The following is a 21,057-nucleotide window of genomic DNA, read 5'->3' as shown; positions in this document are numbered from 1 at the left end:
TTTGAGTGTTATTTGAAGCAATTACTATCTCCGTCATCTTATAATCACCCTTCTCATCATTTATTCAGCCTATTTAAATGGAGTCACTCAGATGTTCGGTGTCATTGTGTACTTCACGCTGAACAAAGAAAAATAAAATAGAAGAGAAGACTTGTCTAAGGAGAAAAACATAATTGCCAAGCGTGGAAGAGTTAAAGGTAAAGACGGTCTCCGAGCAGTGCCGTGGTCCTGTCACCACAGCTGCTAATATTATTAGAAACTTTAAGCTCCATGGGAATGAAGCCCGCCAGAGGAAAACTGAGTGAACAGAAGGATAGTTTGAGTGGTGGAAGGAGAACAACGGAAAAAAAAAAGGAAGAAGCTGACTTCCTCAATCGAGGTACTGCAGTGTCTGGTCAAACCATGTGTGGTTTCCTAAATGAAAGTGGGCTTCAAGGAAGTCGCCACTTTTAAAGCTTTAAAAGAAAGAACATTTGCACTGTGAGATATGGAAGACGCTCAGCTGGAGACGCTTGTTATGGGTCCGGCACAGGCAGCCTCAATACTGCAGGAGATAATGAAATTAGAAGATTATGAAGGCATTTTGGAGCTCAAGGCAGAGCGCTGTGTCTCAGTCGCAGGTTATGGCTCATCCAACAGCTCAAGACATAAATCTGAAAGCACAGAAAGAATGAGAAGGAAACTTCTCAACGTTTTGAAGTGGCACGCGAGGAGTCCTGATCCAATCGAACATATATGGAAAGAGTCAAACATCTAAAGGAGAAAACTCAGCTAAAACAAGGGATCTCAGAAAATCGTGTTTTTCCTTTTTTAAGTGGAAGGGTACCAATAATTTTGATCGCATCTGTAGATGGCTATTTAAGATGATGAAGATCTATTTTCGATTATTTTTATACTAGCAACAAACCTTTACATTATGTTGGGTACAATGGAGAAAACAAACAAAATGATACACAAAACAAAATCAAAATGAATCACAATAATGAACGCAAATGTCTGAATTGTCAAATGAATGAAGAAATATTCACAAATGGAAACATAGAACAAAATGGGCTTTATTGAAAAAAAAAAAAAAATCAACAAGGACAAATTAAAAGTGATGGCTGGACCATGTGTGGTGTTAATGGATGAAAGTTACAATAGTGTAAGGAGAACCTGTGCTACTCTCTGACTGTGCCGGACTCTGGTCCTCAGATGCAGCGAGGGCCTCAAGTGCCTGTAAGGTGGACACCACTGCATCGTCTAGAGGCTCCCCGGGGCCCTCTGCTCCGTGGGTGGGCACCGAATCTATGAGAGACACTGGGATATCATTACGGGCCCCGTGGGCCCGAATCCCAGCCCCCTGCTGCTGCTCCTCCTCATCAGAGCTGTCCCTGAAACCGGGAGGAGGAGCAGCGATGGCCATGTTAAGAGAGTGCAGCAGTACATCATTGTCCTCCTCGTCATTACCCTCCGGCGGGGGAGGGAGGGAGGTCAAGTCAATGATGTCATCGCTGGACCCTGAGAGCGTGAGCAGTGTAGGTTTGTCAATGTCACTCATCACCATGTCTTCCTCGCAGCTGATGTCATCCTCATCCTCTGCGTCATCTGTTGTCTCTGCATAGCAGATATCGTGCAGCAGCGGCTCCTCGATGCACTCGGTGGGACCGAAGATTTTGGTGGAGTACTGATACCCGTCTTCTATGGCATCCATCATCTTATAGTCGTCCTCGAGACGCCTGTACATGGGGCTGTGATTGTCTAAAATCTCAGAGCCTTCGTCCATCAGTCTCTGGTAGCCCAGATTCTGGGGGTTTACACTGTCTAAGGGAGGGTCTCCAAATATGAAGGAGACCTTTGCACTCCTGGAGGAGTCCTGGGGTTTGGGTCTTGGGATGTTGAGATAAGTCTGGGAGCAAGGGATTCTGCAGCACTCCGCTCTCTCTGCCATGTGAACTGTGTGCTGGGGCTGGTGGATCTCGGTCACATAGACGTGTTGGGCTTCATATCTGCCGTGGTCGAGGTATTCACACTCCTGGTCGGAGTAATCCTGGCTGCTCCTCTGGTTGTTCCTGTTGTCGCATCCTCTATGGGGTGTGCTGTATGTGCACTCAATAGCCTGGTAGTTCTGCTTTACTCTCGCTGCGTGGCCTGCAAAGAGGAAACAGAGTTTGAAATGGATCTATTTTGACACAGTGCACTCTGATGAGTCATATTCACATGCTTTCACACGCACTTGTTTCCATGCTGTTGGTGTTTTTGGCCACATTGAAGATGGAGCGCCGAGAGTCCACCAGTAATCTGTAGTAGCCAGCAGTCAAACAGGCCAGATTCATAGCATCAACGGACTCCATTAAGAGAGTGATAGGCTGTGAAAGAGGCAGATAATCAGACAACAATGAGCACAAAATAAATGAGACAGTGGGGTTGTGCAGTGAGGTTATAATGACTGAAGAATAGATCTGCCGTTGTCAGGATAAAACCCCAAAACCATATTTAGAAATGTACCAGTACTTTGTTGTGTTTTAAAATATGGGAGGGTTTGTTAACCTTTACGTCCAGAACATGTAGCTCCACTCTGACCCGGTTCTCATCCTCGGTGTACATCTCAATGCGGTTCACATGACTGAAATCAGCCAGAAGGGCCACCAGGTTTGTTTTGGTGTTGATCACATGACTGATGCCATATTTGGGACCCACCAGCAAAGTCACTTCTGTGTGCTTCTCGCCTTGCTGTAAAATGAAAGAGAAGGGAAGCACATACTGCTGTAAATGAACTGCATGTGACACTTATTGCATACAGTGTGACGTAGTGAGATCGTTAACTCACAATTAGTGTGGATTTAAACACACGTCCTCCGTAAAGCCTCAAGTCGCTGAGATACTTCAGATAATGGACCTTTGCCTGCAAGGCAGTAAGCTGGGAGGAAACAAAAGACGAAGGATAAGACACAAACTTGTATGACCATTTGGATACTTGGAAACCACTAGGTGGCAGCCAAGAGTCAGACGTGGTAAGGAAAAGAGAAAGATGGAAAAACGTCCAGGAAGAGAGACATGAACAGAGGAAGATGAAGAGGTAGCACGCTCTTTTTACCTTTTTACCAGGTGGCACCAGGTTTTGGTTGGTTTTCAGGATGTGAGTGAGGGCTTTTTTGATGTTCTTCTCTTTCATGCTCGACAGCACTGCAGGAGGCAGGAACAAGGCTAGACCCCACTCCTTCCTGCAGATGCACAATTCATAAATATAAAAAAATAAATAAAAAAGGTCACTCCGCCACTATGAAAAACAGTCAAGTCATCATTCTTGACCGGTGATCGATCCTGTTTACCCGGTGGTGCTGCATTGATTAACCGACAGACTACAGTCAGAGTCATTATCTAACCAGGGATGTATCCTCTGGTGTTGCAGCAGACCAACACTAGTTAGATCATTATTATTTCACTGTTCAACAGCACTGTGGATTTAGCAGTATTCTCTACGGCAGGAATGAGTTATTAGAAAGAACAAAATGGCTCTGCGTTTGGAGACGTGAGGTGGATTCCAGCGAGCACAGCGTATCGTGAAATCCAATGTACTTACTCAATGTACTTGAGGGAAACTTTCTGGGACTGCTTGGTATTGATGGTTAGAATATACATTTGCAGGGCAGCCAGACGAAGTGCCGTGTCGTATTTCAGCTCTGACCCAAATCTCTCCAATACCACGTCATTACAGCTCTGGAGGAGACGGGAAAAGGTTAGACTTCTTATCATGAAATGCAAGACAACAACACACCTCCGACCAGACGTTGGTCCCAGTCCTGATGTATTGTCTCGTGCTGCCAACACAACATCAAGTGCACCACACAGAGTATTGTGTCATCTGCATCTGCTCATATCCACCTGAACGTAGAGGTACTCAAAGGCGACGGCGTCTCTCCTCAGCAGTTCCACGGGATCCTTTGGAACAAAAGTGATGCGAAAAAAGCACTTCATCTTGTGCGACCCTGGTCTCTGTGTCACCTAGAGCACAAGTGGGAGATAAGGAGGGTCCCATCAGTCACGACGTGTTTGTGTCTGCAGTATTTGTCCGATGAACACCGCGAAGAACATAACATCCAACATCGACTGTGGATTCATCTACAATACATTCACAAATCGAGGAGTCAGTCAGGATTAGTTATTCATGGTGATTCCAGGAATAGTTTTGGAGATAAGATTTTCAACATCGCTTTCACATAGAGTTAGATAAATACCCATCTTATATCTGTACATAAATAATGGAGCTGGAGCCAGAGGATGGTTAGCTCAACTTAAAGACTGGAAACTGGCTTCCTTGGCTCTGTCAAAAACTACTGAAATCATTTTGTTTAATTCATACAAAACCAAAGTATGAAAACAAGAATAAATAGTTTTTTGAGGGAATATTATTTGGCTAGGAATTATGACACCCTGGTTTATGCTGCAGTAAACTACGCTAACATCTCCTGGCTTCATTTTTTTTTTTTTTTTAATTTGCGGACATATAAAAGAGATGTATAGAAGGAATCAGCAAATTTCCCCCAAACACATTGTCAAAATGAGAAAAGGTCAATACGTTTTCTCTTTAGTACCACACTATAGATACACTTGTCTGTATACCCCATCTCTCCTGTTTATTGGTGTCCACGAGAGTTGTCTCACCTGAGTTAGCATTTCCTGCTCATGGAGGAGCATGAGTTTGCTGGCCGACCCCTCAGCTCTCTGCTCGAGCATCAGAGAGAAGTGCTCGATGCTCTTAATGGATAGCTTTTCTTGCAGGGTCAGGATGACGTCCTTCGGCATAGACAATGTCACAATTAATACAACATGAGAACCGTGCAGATGCAGCAGCTCCTTCATGCTCAGCTTAATGCCATAACCGTAAGTCATTTTCATGGCTGAACGCAGGCTGAACATTATTGAACACACGGTCACAGTTTCAACTGCAACAGAAGAAAAGCGATTGCAAAAGTGAACCGCTCGACGACTTCTCGCAGCTCCACAGCACATTATGTTCTGCGTGTTGTTTGAATCATAATTTCAGTTCAAATAAGGCTCTTAAGGCCATAGCGTGGAGAAGAGTTTGCATTTTATAAGGTACAGTGCGCCTCTGAGTAACAATTAAAATTTAAACCGAACATCGCTTTAGATTACGTAACAGCACTTCACTATGACGGGAGGTTCTTCCCAGTGCCTACCTTAATGGATGTGTTGCTGTCAAATTTAAATGATTTAGTCTGCCCGTTCTCCAGGTACACCTTCAGAACATTTGGCATAAAGAGAAGAGAGTTGTCCTTCACGGTTTCCTGAGGATGGAATGAGAATCGCGTGGTCAACAAATCTCACTTTCTCTAAATGAAAGTTTTAATTTTTTTTATTTGCTGTAGTGCATAGCTGGGTGGAAAATCCTCTCATAAAAGGACACATTCAAGAATTCAATGTAGAAGTGACTCTGAAGAATGAAGGAAAATTAAAGGGACAGATCAACGATTTGGGAAAAAGACTTATTTACATTCTTACAAAGATAAGGAGAGTGATACCACGTTTATATCTGTACGGTATGAAGCTACAACCAGTAGATGGTTAGCTCAGCTTAACAAAAAGACCGGAAACAGAAAGATAACACAATTCACCTTCCTCAAAATTTTACTAATTACTACGTTGCATCTCAGGATGATTACAACATTTCAGGAAGTTTTTGTAGTAGCTGCTGGTAGAAGTAGCTATTTCTCCCTGTTTCAAGTCTTTATGCTCCGGTAAACTAAATTCATCCAGAAGCAATGCATAACTGTTGTATTCATCTCCACATCTCAGTCTTACAAAGAAAGCTTAATTTCCCCAAATCCCGAACAAATCATTGTAACACGTGTGACCTATTGTGATTTCTTACGTTTTCTGAGCCATCATAGAAGTAAAAGTAACACAGTGACACGTCTTCTTTAATAATCACTCCTTACTTTGTTGTTCTTAAAAACCTTTTTCTCTGTGACTCACCCACAAATCTGGGGAAGCTCTTTGTAAGAAGTTCTCCCCTTTTTACTGTCAATCATATCCACATGTTCTCATTTCATTAACCACTCATTTAAAGTGAGGGTAGTGTGATGAATAGAAAGAAAAGGAAGAGGATTTTTCATTCAATGCATGTCTTCATTTTACAGTCAGTGATTTTTTGTATTTTCACTAAGCTCTAGCTTTAACAGACTCAAGGCTGCTTCTGTCATCTCCTGTCTGGAGCCTCGATGTGTACAGAGTGAATTAATGTTCAATGTGACTTACTGGAACCTGTCCATTGATGATGACCTCCTCAGCGAAGCGGACTTTAACAGGATTAGTCTTTAACTTGGCCTTCTTGGCGGCGCTGATGAATGCAGATTTGGGTGACTTTTAGGGGAAAGAAGGAAAAACAAACTGATTTAAAGGACAATCAGTTGCTTCAGAGATGAGTCATTTATTTTTTTCATTACACTATTCAGGGACGTGTTTTCTTCCCGAAACGTCACAGCCTCGCATTACTTGACTCTGTGCTGATGCGATTAAGGTGGCACCGTGTAAGGGCATAAGAGAGAGGACATTGAGCCTGCAAAGAATCTACTGATAAAAAAAAAAAAAAAAAAAGCAGTTATGAGAGTTTGGTCCTTGACGCATTTGTACCCCTGCATTTATATCTGCAACCTCAAGTTTAGAAATGTTTTAAGTGGCTGGTTTTTTTTTTAAAGGCTCATCATGCTGAGAATCTCAAACACGCATACTAAACAAAATGATGAACCGATGAGTCTTATATGATATAAAACCCTATAATTGCTGTTACGGTATATTGATAATGATCAGATCAGTGGTTTCCGGCCTCACAAAAAATAGTACTCTATATTTCTTTTTCTGTGAGACCGTACATCTATTTTTGGAGGGAACTGAAGCATAATTCCATTTCCACCGACTTATTATTTGAGCTGTAAACAAAGGCCGAATATATGCTGCTGGCACTGTGTCTTCACCACCATCTGGTGCTCCGCGGCTCTAGTAAATGTTGACTCGGCAGGTTCATATGAAGTCTTGTGAGGATCTGACGCCACAACATCAGAAGACTTGGAAGGACTGCAGCTATTCAGAGTCCCTTTGAGTTAGCAGGGCTCTAACACTTTGCTGAGGCATTGCTGATACTGTGCCAGCACAAACATATGGTAGGATTAATGACTTGCTTTCATGGAGTTAACAAAGTAATCAGCTCCAAATGCACAAACAGCCTATTTGAATGTACTCCATTTCATTCATAGAAGATGGACTTACCGGGTACGGCTGAACAACAGTCAGCAAAATGGACTCCTTGCAGCTCCTGCAGGACACACACACACACACACACACACAAAAAAAAACATATTTAATGAAAGGAAAAACTTTGAATGAATATCATTTATGAAAAACAGAAATAAATAAGACAAAAAATGATTGTTATAGTTGTGGAAAGTATTTTGGAGATGACCGTGCACAGTAGCAGGTTGAACACTGTGTCCTGGTGGTGCTCCCGGCAGCCCCGTGTTGCCACCACGGTGTAGAGTTTTACTGCAGAGCCCGTTCAAGGCCACAGGAGCTGTGAAGGAGTGGCCACATGGGCACTTTTCCCTGTACTAATGTACTGTTTACAGACTACCGCACAGGTCGTACAAGGACCAAACGCTCACAGCCAGCCACTCAGCTGTGTCAGGGAAATTAATCTAATGAGACGCTTGAAGAAACATCAACACCAGCGTACAGCTCAATCGCGGTGAATAAGGCAGGTGGTTCGAAAAACAAGCCAAATATCTGGTTTTATAGAACTTCAAAATAGATAGAGAAACCAAATACAGTGATGGGCCACGTGAAGAGCTTTCTTACTCTGAAAAGTATGTGTGGCCATCAACAGTAAAAAGAAAAAAAAAGAAAAAAGTAAATCGTTTATGTAGATCAGGAGCAAAATATAACATTACACTAATCTTAAAATGTGAACAACAGTTCCTACGTAAAGTATTCACCTCCTTTGGAAGTAAAAGTGTTTTATTATTTTATTAGAGTGGAGAGAAGGGGATTTATTGCGGCTTAATAAAACATTTAAATCAACATTAGCATTAAACTATTCTTTTTTTGTGGCACTCGGTTATCTACAACAGGTTGAGCATCAGGCAAATGGCATCTCACCTGAGTGTGTTGTCATACCTGACAAGGTCAATAACCCTCTCCCTGGGCGCTGAACTGACTGGCTCATCATTAATCATGACGATCTCGTCCCCCGGGATCAGCTTGCCTTCTGATGGACCCCCTGTCACAACATACCAGACAAGACATAAGTGGTATAAACTGTGCACAGTCGCACCATTTTTCTTGATTCTCGTTGCTCGCTGTCTGGTGGCTCAAAGCTCTAATGAATGCTTACTCACTGAAGGCCCTTAAAATCAATGATTCATCAACGTAAACTGCAGCCTCAGTGGGTTTTCCTCTTAGCTACATTTTACGAGGATTTCATCTTCTGTTGATGAAATAATGGCCACGGACTGCATGAGTCACTGTTGTATCAGAGCTCGCTGTGTTGCCGGGTCACATTACCTGGTGTGACTGAGCGAACCACCACGGGTTTCTCACTGCCTGCCACAAATCCGAAGCCAAGCACTGGGTCTCGCCTCATCTCCACCTTCCGGGGCGCTGGTGGCACAAACTTGTCTCCGTCCAGACGAACTTCCTCCAGGGAGTTGCTCTGGGAGACGTGGCTGTGGGAATGACATCTAGGATATTTACTGTTTGTGTCACGGCTAGTTGTTTTTGTTATATTGTAAACAACATTTGTACGTGGTTCTGCAGAAACCACAGTTAGTGTTTCCATTTCAAGATGGAACTGTGAGGCATATTCTACAGTATTTGTAGTGTTAGCTATATATTAGTCATTACACCAAGCTTTGGCAAATGACTGGGACTTACTACACAAACAAAAACTGGGTATGCATTGTATTTTTAAGTATCTGGAACCCAAATAATTTCAACCACAACTCTAGCAATTGATCAACCATTGATTAGTTTAATTAGATAACTGACTCAATGTTGAAGTGAAATTTAAAGCAAAAACTCCAGATTCTCCAGTTTTCTCATGTTAATGTAAACTGAATATCTGCCAGTTTTGGAGTATAAGTCAGACAAATATGGACTTTTGAAGATGTCTTTTCTAGCAGACTAAATGGATAATTCAGAAAATAATCAGCAGATGATTTGATTAAAAATAATAGTTGCAACTTTATTTTCAAAATGTGCATGCTGTATTAATATTATCAAAAATAATGATCTCCAAGAAACAATGACAACTTCTACAAGAGACAGCTGTTTAAAAAAATATGAAAAAGGGAGAAAGAAAGAAATATAATACGTTACTATAAGATTGTTGTTTGCTCTAAATCCCCATAGTGCTTAAAGACAAGATATTGTCTTTGGAATAATGAACTAAAAGTAGAACATGTGTATGCTAATCAATCTCCAATGTTTGTATTCTCACATTACAGTAAGTGCTTCACTAAGAATCTGTGCAACTCACACTGATAGGTGTTAGATAACAGGCATCGGCCTCAATGCAGCACAGGTATAATGTGGAGTGTCATGAAATGTCATCACTGCCTGATTTTCAGATTTACAACCTCTGAGATTCCTGCTGTTAATAGCTGGCTGCAAACAAAGGCTCTTTACTTTAGCTACCCTGAATCAATGCATTTCTGCAACACAATTATTATTCTTTTACCTTTTTGAGCTCAAAGTTGAGCACAAATGTATTTGGAGTTTCAACAGTGTCTCTCCGCTCTCCCTGGCTGCAAAAGCAGCAGCAGCAGCTCCGCATGGTGCCAACAACGTTGGTTAATTAAAGCCGTGGGCAGACAGTGTGTAATTCACAGTTATTCTTGACACATGTACTATTCACCACTAAATACTAACAATTAGTCTTCTGCCGCACAAAGACACAGTGAGATCTGTCAATCGCATCCCGACACTATGAGAAAGCAGCAACAACAAGGCCAATGAGTTCAAAGATGTTGACTGTCAACTAATATTTTGGATGAGCAGGATTCAACAAACCAGTAAACATCTACTATGAGGATGTAAAAAGCAGAACCTTTTTCAACTGTTGTTTTTTGTAGTGATATCAGTCCTGAAATGGAACCAGAACCTAATCTCTGTGATGCTCCCACCTTTACAGAGATTTAGATTTTAAATACATTATCCCTGTAATATAAATAATGCTCAGTCCCTCAATAACCCGAATCCAACAGAAAAGGAAAAAGGAATAAGACCGAGAAATTCAAACAAATCTCATCATTTCACAAGTCAGTTCCAGTAAAACTGGGCTTTTATTGTTTAAAGTGAGGTTAGGAGTCCATGTGATGGCAGAGTGGGGAGCCTTTGAAATAGCAACTTAAATCTTACAACTTATGTCATTCAGTGAAAAGGTGCTCTAAATGAACCAAATGGTGTCCTCCTTCAGTTCTAGATATAAAACCCACGAAACTGATTTCTGTACAAGCTAACAAATTCCATCAAGTAAGATTTAAAAGATGCAAGAAGAGAAAACAAGAACATTTCTATAGATATTATCTTCTCTATTACTCCATCATTGATGCTGGCAGAGGTGGTCAATCTTGTGCATTTTTTTTTAACAGTAATTAACTAAATGCATGCTAATAGAATATGTACTGCATGAATATTATGCAGAGGCCATAATACATGTTTTTGCAATCAAGACGTTATCCACTTTGTTTCAATTAAAAACGACACAGCCCTGAGTTTTCCACTGGTCACCTTATTAACACGTCCACATTCTGCATTTATGTGCAGTTTAGAAAATAAAAACAGTATCTTCTCCTCTTTCCCTTTTACCTGAGGTCATTAAAGGACAAAACACCAACTCCATCAGTTTACAAAAGAAATCAAGAAATGTAGCTCCCTCACTGTCAAATAGCCTTTTTTTTAAGTTTTGTTGCAGCTTATGTAATAAATTCCACTTCAGTTTGTAGAAAAAACATCTTATAGAGACATGTTACCTCGAGTTCACTACCATGACACTAGAGGCCAGAATATCACATAAATCATGAATTTGTGCATTTATATAAATATTTAAACAAGCAGATTTTTTTTTTAACTGCATTAATTACATGCAAGACTGGTCAATCAACCAAACGTTTTGGTTTTCCTCTTAGCTTTATGAAATAAAATATGGTGTATTTCAGTGATACATTTTGTCTTCACCTTTGCGTGCAGAAGCGTACCCATCTCATTTTTTAATTTTTTTTGGGGGGAGGCTCCTCTATCAAACATTTCGTTTGAATTTGTGCGTCAGTTTTATCTCACAAATAACAAACTCAACAGATTGTGCACAAAGCAAAAACCATATGGACCTGTGCGTTCAGGAAGAATACTGTCTCCTCCCCTGCACGGCCACCTGCTAACCATGGCTAGATTCCCATTGTGCAGACAGCCATGCATCTAATGCTCCCTAATCATACCCATTAGCTTCTAGTGTAGCTCTGCAACACTCTACAAAGCAATGGCAAGGCAGCATTGGTAGCTTTAAAGTGAACAAGATGAGCAGTGAGAAATACTGGCTGGATTCTCGTTGTACAAACAATATTTCCAAATGTTTTCTTGTGGCATCTTTTGGATTTAGTGTAGTAAGCTCATTACAAAAAGCAATATCCTGTTACTCTTGCTCCTGAAGTATGCGTTGACAATGCTCACAACTTGTTGGTGCTATATAGAGGTTATATTTGTCCTGCCTGGAACTCAACCTCATTGATATTATGCACTGACCACCATTATTTATAATTTTGCTGTGTCACTGACTCTTCCTTTTGATGACTTTCTACAAGGACATTTTCTAAACTCCCAAACCTTTTAAATGTGGTAATGGCTCTGATGAAGTCATGAACCACTGTTTCCTGTTCTTTGACATATTTATATACTGTGAAAACAGATTGCTCCCCTGTCATCTCGAGCTCCGTCTTTCAACAAGAAGTCTCTGTTCAGTCTGTAATTTGTCAACACTTCTCTATATTGTTAGTCAAAACAACATTGCAGTTATTAAGTACCAAAGTGTCAAAACTCTAAATATTAAATGGCTACTACTTTATTCATGTGCTGCTGTCACACAGGCTCGACATGTGTTCCATTGAGAAATACAACAATTTATTGTGAGCCCCCTGGAGCCTTGACAAACTCAGATGACCACTGACATTCACAGACACTCACATTTGATTATTCATGAGTCGCTCTCAGATTTAGAAAAAGAAAAAGCCAGAGCCAAAACAGCCTCCATGATCTGCCTCATGCAGACACACTCTGCATCCAGCACTTTCACTGCTCCTTACTTCTTATGTAACTCCTCTGACATCACGCTTCTCATGCTATAACCCGTGTGTGACAAGCGCTCACCTCCTATTCTGTACACCATTGAAATGTTGTTCTTTTTTTACACTGGAAAGATGCAGCTAGAATACAGATGTTACATGCCAAAATATTAAATTAAAATAATCTAGTGAACAAATGAAAGCAGCAGATATTTTGCAGAATCATGCATGACATGCACACAGGTTGATAAAAGCAGCAATGAAGTAATATATTACATTTTGCACATCATAGTTGTGAGAGAATAGCAGACTGCACAGCCAAATCAACAGAACAGATAAATCAAGCAAACACTCACTTGTTACACGACTGCATGCACAAACATATAAAGCATCAATGGAGAGGTTTTTTTTTTTTTTTTTTTTACCTGCCTGTACAGATTTCCAGAAGTGCCAATTATGAAAGATCAATTACGCTGATAACACTATGACCCAGCATGTCGAGTCTCAGATCAAAAACAAGCCCCCACGCAGGTGAATTTCATCAGCGGCAGCGGCATAACGCACACTCTCAAAAGCCCTCTTCTGCATTTGCGAGACTGCATGAAGAGCATTGTAGGAGTGCGAGCGCGTGAGAGAGAGTGAGAGTAGGCAGGGGCAGAGTGTGCGCAGCAGCGGAGGGAGCAGGAAAATCAGTATTCTGAATGCACAGATGGAGACAGTGTGGAGGCAGTGACGTGGCTGGAATAATCACAGGTTGGCAAAGCGTCTGAAACATCTGGGACAGAGAAAAGAGCTCCCCCGCAATTTCTTTAAACACAGGGCACTTACTTGATGTAGCAGTCACGCCCCTCTCTACTGGTGCCCATATCCCATCCATTTGGGGGTCCCTGCGAAGCACTCCAGGTCCCTGAAGGGGGCGGCCAGCCTGAGGATTTGGTCCTGTGGCTGCAGAGGCAGAACGGGGGCATAAATCAAGCATAGCACAACTTCATATTATGCTTGCATAACACACACAGTATGAAGCTCCGGAGTGATATGAAAATAAATAAAATAAAATGGCTTCAGATCAGATAGGCAAGTCGAACTGCGAAAGAATTTCAAAATAATATTTGCCAAAGAGATATTTGAGTCATAATAGAAATAAATAAATTGTACTGATATAAAGCGATTCAGCCCGAGCGATAAGAGACTGTCCGATTCCACAGTGATAAACAATGTCCTGTAGCCACAGTTCACTCAGTGAAAGCAAATCAAATTAATTACGTAAGCTAGACACACAGGCGGAGTTGTCATGCTTCACTCTTGTGCTTTGAGAGGCATGAAATTGGTTTTATGTCTCGATGTCAGCACATTCTTTATAAAAAGAAGCCCAGAGGAATTCTCTAGTAAAGTTACTCAATCCCAAAAGAATTTGATAAAGTTTATCAGAGAACATAACCAGCTCTAACCCTCATCTGCAAAACGGTTAATTGTCGCCTTTTGTGTGAAAGACAGCCAATGTCAAAATCTTTAGTTGCAGCTGATTTTCCTGACAAAACACAGTCCTGCTCACTCCTTTCGCTGTGTCACAAGTTGGCAGAGTGCAGGTATTCAGGAGAGCTGTAATTGGTTCAAATGTTTCCATGTGTCTTTTTGTCAGCACCCCCCCCCTTCCCTTTTGTTCCCTTTATCTCTGTCTTTGTGTCTGCACACTGGTGATGCTATGAAAGCGGTGGCAGTAAGTTATGTCACTTCAAGGGCTTGTCTGCCGTGTAACAGGGCTCTTCGCATTCATTATTCAAAGCCCCTCTTTCTTTCCCTCTAAATGTTTCCCCAGTTACTGTACCGATGATAATAAATTGTGTGCAGGGTGCTTGTATCTGTGTGAGAGCGCGTCTCTGGGCGCACGTGTCCTCTATATGAGGTGTTTATGAAATATTGCCAGCTTATCAACACAATGTAAAAATATCGTGAAGCTTTATGGTACAAAGAGTTAGTCAGCTACAAAATACTGCAACTCAAGCTAAAGTACAGCACACAGGCTAACCGAGAAAACACACTTAAGTCCTACTGGGGGGCATTAAATCATAATTAATTCATAAAAGAACAAGCTCAGGAGCCAAAAAGTATGTTTCTTCTTTGAGTGCAACATTTTAAGTCGGTCTCTTAATAGAGGAAGCGATCTGATTTTTTGTGTTTGGGGGATATTAGTGTTTCCACATGGATATGGATTTATTTGACCTACAGTACATTAGATGGGAGCAGGCCTCCATGGTGTATATTTAGAACATTTCCTGCAGCTCAAATGATGTGTTTGGACACAACTGGATGCTGTCTGACACTGTTGGAGCCATGCTCACCCCATTGATGAATCCCACCAGCCATGTTAACACGAGCAGCGTCTGATGTAGCAGATTTACACATTTTTAATCAAGGGACTTGCAGCTTATGATTAATGTCTTATTATGACAGCATTTTCCTAAGATTTCACCTTCAGCAGGGATATGTTTGACATTCCTCCAAAGGTCTACAACGTATTAAAGAGTATTGTACTTACAGTCTCAGATGCTGTGCCCTCAGAATATGTTTCTGAACAGACAAATTGTTCTAAAAAAAAAAAAAAATCAATTTTCCGTCCGAGTCACAGTGTCTCTGCAGTAACAGGACAGTCTATCACAGATGATGCGATCTTTGATTTCTTTTGTCTACAGACAGGCGGTGCATCATGCCACTGAGTTGCTGCATTCCCGTTGAACAGAGAGGCTGAAAAGGTTCATCCACCGGCGGACAGTGAAACTGATCTTCCTCACTAAGCATCAATAAATAATGGCTGCACATTCACATCGGACTAAGTAATCAAGCGCCAAGTAGGCAAGCCGTCCTGCACAATTCATGAGCAGGTTACCCAAGAGTCAGAGTGAGGATAATTTGAACAAGAAATTGGAGGCAAATATAAAATCCCGAGGGATTTTTCTTTCAACACAAATTTCACTAAAACCGCCAAATGCTCAATGACCTTTCTGTATTTTTCACATCTCTTTCGATTATTCTCTATTTACAGTTTAGTGGCAACCAAAAATTTGCCTTTAAAAGACATTAACACCAAAATAAAAAGGGAAGAATGCTCATAGCTCGTAAAATTAACAATCAATAAAGTAGATTAGCATGAAACCTTTGCTGCCACAACAAATAACATCAGGGTTGTATAATCTAAAGTTGGGTGCCTACAATACAACTTTCTTCTTTTGAGCATCAGACTTGATACTTTTATTGAGATGAAGAGAGATGATCCTGGGAAGAGTTTAATTGTGCTGAGAGATGGAGAAAAGATCACTTTTCAGTCCTTCATAAAAATTGCATGGACAATGTGATCCTTACTTTATCACAGTGGTTCACTTTCACTTTCATCTGTGTGAATACATGCTCATCGCAAAGAAGCATTCTGGTGTTATATGAAGGCTCAAATCCTGTTAATGTAGGAAGTAACTATGCATTATAGACAAGCCACGGCTTAGAGGAGCACATTCCAACACAGACACTCAAGTTAGTTTAAATAATTTACACTAACAATCTCTGAGGCTTGGCCATATGAAACCACGTCCTGGTACAGCATGCCTGCCATTACGAGTATTTGCACGTGCTCGTAAAATGTTTTCTGATGGTCACTTGCTGATTGCAAGAGGACAAAACTCTGCATTTCCTTTTGGGCTCTTACTGCTTTCCCAGAATGCACTGGGCAAGAGACAAGGGAGTATCCCCAGGTCGGGAAGGCCACAATAACTTCACTGCTCTTTAGGATAATGGCATCATGAATGAAACATCACTTTATTCTATATGTGAACTTCGGTTCTGAAGCCTCGAGTTTGGTATTTTGGACGAGCTGTATGAAGCGAGTGGTTATTTTCAGATGGACCGCCAGAAAACTAATAAGAAGGAGTGACTTTAGGAAATGACACCATCATTTGAATGTCTTTGTATTTCATGAGAGAATATGGATGTGAGTCCATGGAGCCAGAGCCTTTTTGGAGCCAACCCATAGCGGTACTTGGTGGTATTGCAGTTTAACTCACTTTTGTCACTGGCCTCACTTTTCAGATCCAGAAGCTGCGTCCACTTTTATATACACAGTGTGATTAATACACATACAGACAAACACTGTAGCAAATACATTACCAGCGGTTTTATAGATCGAATGAGTAAAACCTCCATGAATTTCTGGAATTTACCAAATACTGAGGATCTAAAATAAGTAAGAATCTTTCTTCCTCTCTCTCCATCGTCGGCCTTTTAACTGAACACAGACTCAACTCTCAGCTAATCTGAGTAAAATATAAAAAGGATTTTTTTTTTTTTTTTTTTTTACCCTCCTTGTGTGACTGAGAGGATTGTTACAAGAATGTCTTGAGATACATAGTGAAGAGGTTGTGACGCTGCTTTCTCGGTGCTCTTGAATTAAACCGACATTTATGCAGAGATAAACCGCTAATGCGATTCTGTTTAGATACAAAACCTGTAGAGAGACAGCTGATGAGATGACCATCTCCTGGGAGGAGGCCGGGGGAGTGGAGCAGAGAAGTGGCTCAGACAGAGAGGAACCTCTCTGATTAAAGGCCTTATTCCTATGCTCCTCTTTTAGAGGCTGCCTCCATCCTGCTGAGGGCACACAGCCGCTGCCTTTTGTTTTTAGAAAACATCTGCCCTCTGCTTGACTTCTCCAACCACCACCTTGGCTCAAATTCTTCAGTCAATATGGCAACATGACAGAACATGGTCCAATCTGCTTTTCATATTGTGCGCTGCTATTTATATGTCACTGTTAAAGTGAAGGCCATCAGGGCTTTCAGAGATACTGCTGACTACGTAGTCACAGTAAATTGCTTGATTTTATGCTGCTGCTCTTCAGCATTCTGGGACATCACTGTTTTAATTCTCACTGCGTCTATTTAACATCTGAGAAGAAAACAGGGCTTTCCTTAGATTGATTATATGACCACATGGCATCAATACAACCAAAACAGACAGCCTGGGCATCTAGAGTTTGTACTTTGCCCCACATAGTCGCATTATACAATAATACTGAAATATTTAGCACTAAAAGACTCACTTCAAAAAAGGAGAGTCCATTTTCCCCATTATTCCAACTGAATATTGCATTTTTGTGTTTGTCTTTGTAAGCACTGATATTGTTGCCATGGGCAACCACACTATCCTGAGCAGCTCTCTGGTGCCTCGATATAGAAAGGTTTTTGGTTAGTTAATCTCCTCTGGGTGGGAATAAAACAGCATCTGGGAAACAGCCCACCCACTGTGGTCCTCCTGCTATTTTATGGCGTGTAAAGGAGCCTCAATGTCCCACTGTTTCTAGTTTACCTGTTAAATAGCAAAACACAATTACCCTACAGAAGAGCTGCCATTTGACTGGCAGATGTGAAGTCTGCTGTGACACCTTTGACAGAGGAAATCATAGCAAGTCAGGAAATATCAGAAACTTAATGTACATGATTGCGTTGCATCCAGTAGTATAACTTCCCTTATTCACTGTATACTGAATTGATAGTTTTATATCCAGGTGTAAGAAGAGACAAAAGGAAATCTGTGTTTTCTTAATTATTTCATCATTACACTGCATTTTCCTCAGGCCTTTTTTGCTCTCCATTGTTCTATGTAAAACATTAACCAAATATAGTGATGAACTTACCCTGTGGGCACTCAACTAGACATGGTCTCCTGTATCTCTTTGTGCGACTCATTGCTTCTATGCTAAAAGCTCTAAAGCACAGAACAAAACAAATGGTAGCGTAAGACCTCATTCTCCGGCCTGCTGGCTCCTACTTCTGACCCAGAGTCATTTCTGATCTACTCTTCCCGCAGAGCCTCTGATTTGGACAGTTAAGTATGACAGATCTTTTGATCTGCGTGTACTCTGATGAGCATTTAGGCGAATCAATTTGTGTCCAGACCAGTAATTTCCTGTGCAAAAAGTTTGCAGTTGCAATATGTGGAACAAGGGTTCACATTATGGATTATTAAAAGAAACACAGACAACAATGAATCAAGTGAGCAGCGCTGGCAAAAATTAATGCAGTTCGACTAAATTTGAATTAGCTGAAGAAAACTGTCACCACCGCCTACTAGACAAACAGGTCTACACGCATTTAATGAACATAGCTATCATTTATGTAAGGCCGACTAAAAATAGCTCCAGCAAGATATGCTAAACAATAATCTAGGCCTCTTTGAATACATGCAGAGCAAACATGCTTAGCAATCAACGAGTTCAACAACCCCATTGAGTCAGGTAAGCCCTGTGATTGAGTGATAATTGACACTCTCTAAATAAAAATGTGAGTTTCATGCTCATTATCTCAACAGTAGTGCTGCTGACAAACTATTTATACTGTATCACCCACAGAGTGTATCAAAAGAGTAACAGGTAAATTAGAGCCAGAGTTATACATATAGTGATCAAAACAAAGCACTTCAAACAACTCTGGTCAAATGGCACAAACTTGGAGGGTGGAGGAGGGTGAGTTTGTAACCTTTCAATGAAATAACTTTCAAAAATAGGGAAATAAGGAAAAGCCAGATCCAAGCACAACAAAGAACGGAGAAAATGAAACAAAATTAGGCATCTGTTTCTGACAGCAGACACATCTGGGGGGCGTTGAGGGAAATCAATCCTTTTCTTGTGACTCTCTAAACATGCAGTGGGCTTCTCTATAAAATGCTCTTTCAACCTTAGCAAAACTGTATCCCCGCTGACTGAAATTCTTGCTGGCAGCTGAGAGGGAGAAAAACAGAAAAAAATGCCGTGATAACGCATAATCAGTGGTAGCATTGTGTGGCATTATTAACAGTGACAGGATGCAGTGACGTTGGGGGTCCACTGGGAGCCGCATCATTAATGCTGCCAGGAGGGATCCTAACTGGAAAACAATGTTCCTATCATATGATGGACAAGCACTGCTACCTGTTTGATTTCCTGTGGGAATGTTATCAAAAAGCAGCTGTGATGATTTGCACACAGAATAATAATTGAGGTCCTATATTACGCTTTTAGCTCACGTTTTTATGTCTAGAAAAAAAGAACAAATGACAAATGATCAATGCGGTTTGTTGATGACTCATAAGTGAAATTAAACGCTCTAAATGGGCATTTCTGTGACATATATGGTATCTTATTTAATATCTGCTGTTTATGATCAGCTGCTCTCCCCACCAGTGGACTGTGGTGTTTCTGATAGAGCCAAATCCCCTGGGAGGATTAATGTCCATTGGGGCAGATCCACTCAATCTAGCAGACCCATGGGTGCATAAGGCGAGGTGTCAGCCCTGGCAATGAATGAATTTGTCAGAACTTAGTTCAACTCTCATATAATCCCCATTACATTTTGTAAAAAAAAAAAAAAAAAAAAAAAAAAAAAAAGAATAAAAAAACTAAATATATATTTTCATTTCTTTTACACACTAAAATTCACCAAGTGAAGAAAATTTTAAGTAAAAACAAAATGTGGGTTTTCACTTGGGAATATTTAAACTGCTCAGAGTCAGCTGTAAGTGTTCATCGTCCTGTTCAGGCCATAGGTATGTGAACTTGAGCAATCATATTGAAAACCACTCATGTCTAATAACTCTAATGACTAATCACAAATCACTCCGGGTTATTCATGAAAGGAAGATATGTTTATATTATCCTTCTGTAATATGAGGTGTGACAATGAATCACAACTCCACTGAGAATTGATAATCATTTCCCGTGGCCCATTAACCGGAGAGATATAAAATCTGGAACAACTGCAGCTGAATTTTCAAACGCTTACAAAATAAAATGCGTATCATGACATAACGAAAGACTTGAGCAACAGACCATAGCCACTGTCTGCAGTAGAAGAAATTTGCGAACTTAAATAAAAACAGTTTAGATTCACGATCCGCATCAGCTTTTGCATCCACCCCCACTCCCATCTACCCCACTTGCTCATTCATTTCACATCATACGTGACTGCACAACTTGCTGCCCTGAATAATCAATAACTCAGCATTTTTATTCCCACATGTGATTCCTGTGTCACACTCTGAATCACGTCTTCAAACATACAAGCCACCACCTTCTGGAGAAGGAGCAGGTACGTCCAAACACAGCAAACACACAGCAGCATCCGTCGGACTCACCCTGACAGCTTTGGCATCTTCACAAAGCTGAACACATCCATGTGTGCTGCAGACTGCAGTTAAGGCTACAAATTCACCATCTACTTCACTCCATTGTCCCGCACTGTCTTTGGCAACGGGGGAATAAATAATTCAGAAAAAAAAAAGTGAAGCTTCCACAAGTCAGGTGGAGAGATTAGTCCTGTTGTCTGGGCTTCTGCATGGCTGAGTGATTGCTGTGTCCTCGCCTCAGCAGCGCAAATCCACAGCCCATGGAAAAGGATCTGGCAGCGCAGCTTCCCCTGGTTACATCCTTCAAAGCATGCCTGTGTTAGCTGCGTTAAGCCACCTTCATTTAATTTCCATCGCGGTGGAATGATGTGCGGGAGCCGCACAGTAACAACAGCTTTGGAGAGAGGCAGAGAGAGCCAGAGCGAGGGACAGAGGGAGGGAGGGACATGGGTGGCGGTGGTGGTAGATGAGAGTGGAGGAAAGAGAAAAGAGGAATGTGTGGGGATGTTGAGTTTGTGTGTGTGTGTGTGTGTGTGTGTGTGTGTGTGTGTGTGTGTGTGTGTGTGTGTGTGTGTGTGTGTGTGTGTGT

The 21,057-nt window shown here is 41.2% G+C and overlaps 1 protein-coding gene across 5 annotated transcripts in view; it reads right to left on the bottom strand.

Moving 5' to 3' along the window:
- frmpd4 (FERM and PDZ domain containing 4) overlaps nucleotides 1-21,057 on the bottom strand; it is a 27,152-nt gene extending 6,095 nt beyond the window's left edge. Inside the window, exons 1-15 of one of the 5 annotated variants that reach the window (XM_069702673.1) lie at nucleotides 20,478-21,057; nucleotides 13,155-13,271; nucleotides 8,557-8,732; nucleotides 8,152-8,272; nucleotides 7,267-7,312; nucleotides 6,259-6,363; nucleotides 5,181-5,288; nucleotides 4,645-4,776; nucleotides 3,865-3,984; nucleotides 3,563-3,699; nucleotides 3,077-3,203; nucleotides 2,810-2,899; nucleotides 2,530-2,712; nucleotides 2,216-2,348; nucleotides 1,156-2,130 (exon numbers count right to left, since the gene is read on the bottom strand). In XM_069702673.1, coding sequence (XP_069558774.1) covers nucleotides 1,156-2,130; nucleotides 2,216-2,348; nucleotides 2,530-2,712; nucleotides 2,810-2,899; nucleotides 3,077-3,203; nucleotides 3,563-3,699; nucleotides 3,865-3,984; nucleotides 4,645-4,776; nucleotides 5,181-5,288; nucleotides 6,259-6,363; nucleotides 7,267-7,312; nucleotides 8,152-8,272; nucleotides 8,557-8,732; nucleotides 13,155-13,271; nucleotides 20,478-20,518 — 2,611 coding nt within the window. In that variant the 5' untranslated portion in view covers nucleotides 20,519-21,057. Of the gene's footprint in view, nucleotides 1-1,155; nucleotides 2,131-2,215; nucleotides 2,349-2,529; nucleotides 2,713-2,809; nucleotides 2,900-3,076; nucleotides 3,204-3,562; nucleotides 3,700-3,864; nucleotides 3,985-4,644; nucleotides 4,777-5,180; nucleotides 5,289-6,258; nucleotides 6,364-7,266; nucleotides 7,313-8,151; nucleotides 8,273-8,556; nucleotides 8,733-12,751; nucleotides 13,010-13,154; nucleotides 13,272-20,477 lie in introns of those variants that run through there. The other 4 variants (XM_069702675.1, XM_069702674.1, XM_069702676.1 and 1 more) reach the window with 4 other exon arrangements.

The sequence above is a fragment of the Brachyistius frenatus genome, unplaced genomic scaffold (genome assembly GCF_029030835.1).
Source record: "Brachyistius frenatus isolate BFR_SWC_R1_liver_20210118 unplaced genomic scaffold, ASM2903083v1 Contig_42, whole genome shotgun sequence".
Taxonomy (NCBI): domain Eukaryota; kingdom Metazoa; phylum Chordata; class Actinopteri; family Embiotocidae; genus Brachyistius; species Brachyistius frenatus.
The sequence above is the reverse complement of the archived record's forward strand: the minus strand, read 5'-3'. Positions and strand labels throughout refer to the sequence as shown.